General features: G+C 42.5%; 1 protein-coding gene across 2 annotated transcripts in view; it reads left to right on the plus strand.

The window, feature by feature from the left end:
- Positions 1-5,245, plus strand: part of LOC306931686 (protocadherin-15-like) — a gene marked incomplete at its 3' end in the record, with an annotated part of 360,480 nt that overhangs the window by 91,271 nt on the left and 263,964 nt on the right. For both annotated transcript variants that reach the window (XM_079513231.1, XM_079513232.1), the window contains exon 3: positions 289-354. In XM_079513231.1, the coding sequence (XP_079369357.1) occupies positions 289-354 (66 nt within the window). The remainder of the gene's footprint in view (positions 1-288; positions 355-5,245) is intronic.

Genomic DNA, 5,245 nt, shown 5'->3' on the forward strand with positions numbered 1-5,245 from the left:
CTATATCATTATGTGACGATAATATATAAATGTAATAAAAAATCTCGGAATGCTAGCCTGGCAGACTGATCACACAGGATCACTCACACGTGATCAGTCTGGCAATGCCAGGTTACCACAATGTGGCACGTTGTGAGCTTGCAGATTGGCTACTTTTCAAATAGCCAAAAACACATAAACTCTGCTTAAGTAGTTTAATATAGGAAATGTACAGTTGTGTATATTTTAACTTAGTGTTTTCCTTTTTCCTGCATGATTTGATTTTGTTGTTTGTTCTTTCTGGTGCAGAGTGCAAGCTGTCGAGGACTGGCCCCCCGGCCACCATCGTCACCATCGACGAGGAGAGCCCCAATGGTACGTATAGCCTCTTGGACTTAAATACTGTTATAGCACACTGGCTAGTTGCTTACTGTCTCTCAATGGCTATTTGGTAATACTGTCTCTCAATGGCTAGTTGGTTATACTGTCTCTCAATGGCTAGTTGGTTATACTGTCTCTCAATGGCTAGTTGGTTATACTGTCTCTCAATGGCTATTTGGTAATACTGTCTCTCAATGACTAGTTGGTTATGCTGTCTCTCAATGACTAGTTGGTTATGCTGTCTCTCAATGGCTAGTTGGTTATGCTGTCTCTCATTGGCTAGTTGGTTATGCTGTCTCTCAATGGCTAGTTGGTTATGCTGTCTCTCAATGGCTAGTTGGTTATACTGTCTCTCAATGGCTAGTTGGTTATGCTGTCTCTCATTGGCTAGTTGGTTATGCTGTCTCTCATTGGCTAGTTGGTTATGCTGTCTTTCAATGGCTAGTTGGTTATGCTGTCTCTCAATGGCTAGTTGGTTATACTGTCTCTCAATGGCTAATTGGTTATGCTGTCTCTCATTGGCTAGTTGGTTATGCTGTCTCTCATTGGCTAGTTGGTTATGCTGTCTTTCAATGGCTAGTTGGTTATGCTGTCTCTCAGTGAGTATTTCTAGCATGGGGAACGATTAGGGATGCGCCAATTGGTGTTTAAAATGTTTAAAATAACATTTATGTATTGTTTTTGTTGTTATTCATCCCCTCTATTGTGACAATATTAATTTTAAGAAACATTGTGGCGTCGGTAGCTGAGCGGTGTATCACTTATAGAGGGTATGCGCATGCATAAAGTGAATGGAAAGTCGTGTGACAAAGTGAGTTTAACGTTCATTAAAGCAATCAGTTGGACTTTTCTGTTCGGATGTATGGGATCTGCTACTTCTTGTGCTGTTGTGTGACGCTGTAGTGTGATCAAATAGCCCTGGGCATTAATTTACGAAAAAACAAAAAGTGGAGAGAGGTTTCTGCCCGACATCAACAATACACACACTTGCACAGATAAACATCAGCCACTGGCATCAGAGGACAAGATAGATAACACACGATAACTGTTATCCTTAGACCTTTATTGATCCTGCAAGGGAAATTGATTCGCCAGTGGCAGCACAACAGTTAAGATAACAGTTACAGGGCAGAGAAAGTACTGCAAATACAGCAGGGTAAAGACATCACACGCAGAAGAAACACCATCAATAATGAACATATACAACAGTACACACATCCTCAACAACGCTTGCATTATGCAGGACAAAACAATACTAAGAATAACATCGTGAGTATTGGCTGATAATGGGTGCATCCCTAGACCCAGTCCTCTTGTGGTAGTCTATGGATCAGAATCTTGGCTTGTTATTTTGTGGATCTAAATTGTTTCTTCAATAATACATGCAGTGCAGTGAGTTCTACTTCTTGCATCAGAGCAATGTTTTTTTTAATCCACTAAAACTGGGAAAGCATTTGTCAATTTTCTTTTTTTATTTGAGCTATAGCACATTGGATGTCTGAGTGACGTGGGCTCTGCTATTTGTGAAAAATGTGTGAAAATCTTTGAATGTAATATTTTTAACTCAAATCTTTAATTCTGGGCAGTCTCTCGAACAAAACATTTTGAGATTGAGGTCCGCCAGCCAAACACATGGCATGAAAAAGTGTATCTTCTTTTAGCAACATAACTGTTTCAGAACTGGATTTAGAACACAGTAGACCTTGGGTGGCTAATTGTAGAAATAACCACTGCGGTGGGTGGAGGCTTTCATCTGATTTTGGTTGATGTTTAGTTGCTTTTCAAATTGATGTTTAGACATTCTGGAAAGTCTCTTTTGTGTTAGTCCTGAAGTATCTTCTATTTGAAATGAATATAGTTTCTTTCTGGCTGTTGTTGTTTTTGGTGTGTTTACTGTTTTTTGTTTACCAGGATATGCAAAGCAGTGGTGCGTGCGTGGGTAGGTGTATGCATGCAAGTGTCTGTTTTGTTATATGGAATTTATTCAAAGCGCTTTACATAGATTTTGCATTCATACACCGATGGTGGAGGAAACCATGCAAGGCACCAACCTGCACATTGGGAGCAATTAGAGGTTCAGGACTCAACTCAACTCAAATCTTAACATTATTTAACTTGACCAGGTCAACCAAAGTGCTGTACAGGTTAAAATAAAACAAAGAGGAAACAATAGAAGCAATATTAACAGACATTAGCAGACAATATAATAAGCACAAATAAACAAACATTAGCACCAGTGATGAGGGGAAAACAGGGCTACCTCAGCTGTCACTGAAGGCCAAGGAGAAGAAACACGTCTTTAGCAGGGATTTAAAAATATGGGCGGCTCTGATGTGTATGGGCAAATTATTCCAGAGCCTGGGGCAGCCGCAAATGCCCGTTCACCCTTAGTTCTTTTTTTGGTCGCTAGCTCATTCAACTTTAGCTGGTTGGTCGACCTCAAAGCTCTAGCTGGAGTGTATTTGGAAATGAGATCTGCAGGGGATGGGGGTGCTAACCCATTTCGAATTTTAAACGCATACATTCAAATCTTAAAAATACATGGAGTGACGCCAAGACTGGGGTGATAGGGTCTCACTTCTTTCACACTAACTCTGGGGAGCCCTGATTGAAGCGGCCACTCTACATCCTGAGCCCTTTTAATCATTTTAACACCTTAACACTTGTTAAAACCATAACTTGTATGGTGGTCCCATACAAGGTTTTTCCTGTATGGGAGTCTGCGGCCAAATAAATACGTATAAAAGTTGGAGAAAGTTGACATAAAAGTTTGAGAAGCTCTGTAAAGATAGTTTGTAGTGCAGACAGTCTTGCTATAGTGAGTCAGGCCAACATGTAACAGCAGCACCACACAACTCACTGACGCATTGAACAGAAGGGGGCTGTGGTGCAGGTCAGGAGTTCTCCTCTCTCTTCTCTCATGAACAGCTCCCATACTGCTCTCATCACTACACTTTCTGCAGCCTACCCGCTTTCTTCTTCTTTCCCTCGCTAGTCTTTTCTGTGACGCACTTTTTTGTTGGTTTGTCAACTGTATTTTCGATAGGTGCAGCCACTCCAAGAAACAGCAATGCGGGGGGGGGGGGGGGGGGGGGTCGTGTGTGTGTTGCGGCCTGCAGTTTTGTATTTTTTGCGTAGGATAGCCTAGCTATGTCACAGTTTTGCAAATGTTTTCATGCCACAGTGCCCTAATTAGCCATATTGCGTACACACACATGCATGCACACACACACACTCATTCATACACACAGGCGTGTGCACACACCTCTGTGTGCAGTGGAGCGCTGTAACAGCTGCTTTCCTAGAAGGTGTGTGTGTGTGTGTGGGTGTGTGTGTGTGTGTGTGTGTGTGTGTGTGTGTGTGTGTGTGTGTGTGTGTGTGTGTGTGTGTGTGTGTGTGTGTGTGTGTGTGTGTGTGTGTGTGTGTGTGTGTGTGTGTGTGTGTGTGTGTGTGTGTGTGTGTGTGTGTGTGTGTGTGTGTGTGTGTGTGTGTGTGTGACGCCTGACGCCTGCAGATATTTACAGCAGGCTAACAGAGTTTAATGAGCAGCACTTTCCTGAAGATGGGACTCACCGCCTGTTTATACTGTGTGTGTCTGTGTGTGCGCTCGCGCTTTTATACACGCTCCACTGACACTGCAGGCACAGCCTCTTTTGGCGGGTCGCACGTGCATGCTTGTTTGCCAGTGTATGTGTGGTGTGCATATGAGTGTGCACATGCCACATGTGTATGTGTTTCACACACTTAACACTCCAAGGAATGGTGGCATCCATGTGGGCGTAGTGGGTAATATAGCAGATCTACAAGCTCACAATGTGTCACGATGCGACACATTGTGAGATTTTTTTATACATTTGAAAACTTGAACCGAGACATTCTACATAAAGAGTACTTTCTACTTTTGGTACTTTAAGTACATTTTGATACTTTTGCCATCAATACTTTTACTCAAGTGCATTTTGAATTCCGGACTTTTACTTGTAACAGAGTATTTCTACACTGCAGTATTGATACTTTTACTCAAGTGCAAAATGTGAGTAGTTTTTACACCACTACGCTGGGCCTCCCTACCTCCACAAGAAAATGTTTTCCCATCCAGGCCGCCAATGTCTCGGGGCCCGCCCCAACTTCCTCTCACGGTGCATAGCTTTGATTTGGGGGGCTTTGATCGATTGCCTGGGGATTGGTATTTGCACGGCGGTGGGTTTTGCCAAGCCTCACATCCAAATGCCCCCCCTGGAGAGAGGGAGGGGGGGGGGAGGGAGAGAGAGAGAACTGGGCCATGACTGTCAATTTGAACAAATCCAAAGTCATGATTTTCCAAAAGAAGGCCAGATCTCAGGAAACCAAATATCAATTTAAATTAGGAAATACACAGTTAGATCATACCCTGTATTATGATTACCTGGGACTAAAGATTAGTGCCTCAGGTAATTTTGGTCTGGCAGTGAGTGCACTGAAAGAAAGCATGCAGAGCATTTTATGCTATTAAAAGAAAATTCTACAAAATTGATATCTCTATTAGAATTTGGATAAAAATAGATGGGACAAACATCCCACAGAAACCCTGCATGCAGAATTCTGTATGTCCATATTAAACATCCAAAGAAAAACACCAACCAATGCATGCAGGGCAGAATTAGGCCGTTACCCATTAATTATTAACATTAGGAAAATAACACTAAAATGTTGGTTACACCTTAAATCAAGCCCCCAAGACAGCCTGGGATTCCAGGCCCTGCAATCTCAGGAGATGAAACCCCAAAAGAGTCCCTTCTGCCAACTAGTCCTTAGACTTATTGATCACTCACAACCCAACAACAGTGTCCAGCCTCAACCTGCTTCACAACCACTAGAGTCAACCAAATTAGTAAACTGAGAGAGA

Source organism: Electrona antarctica (genome assembly GCF_951216825.1).
Source record: "Electrona antarctica genome assembly, chromosome: 10".
Lineage (NCBI taxonomy): Eukaryota > Metazoa > Chordata > Actinopteri > Myctophiformes > Myctophidae > Electrona > Electrona antarctica.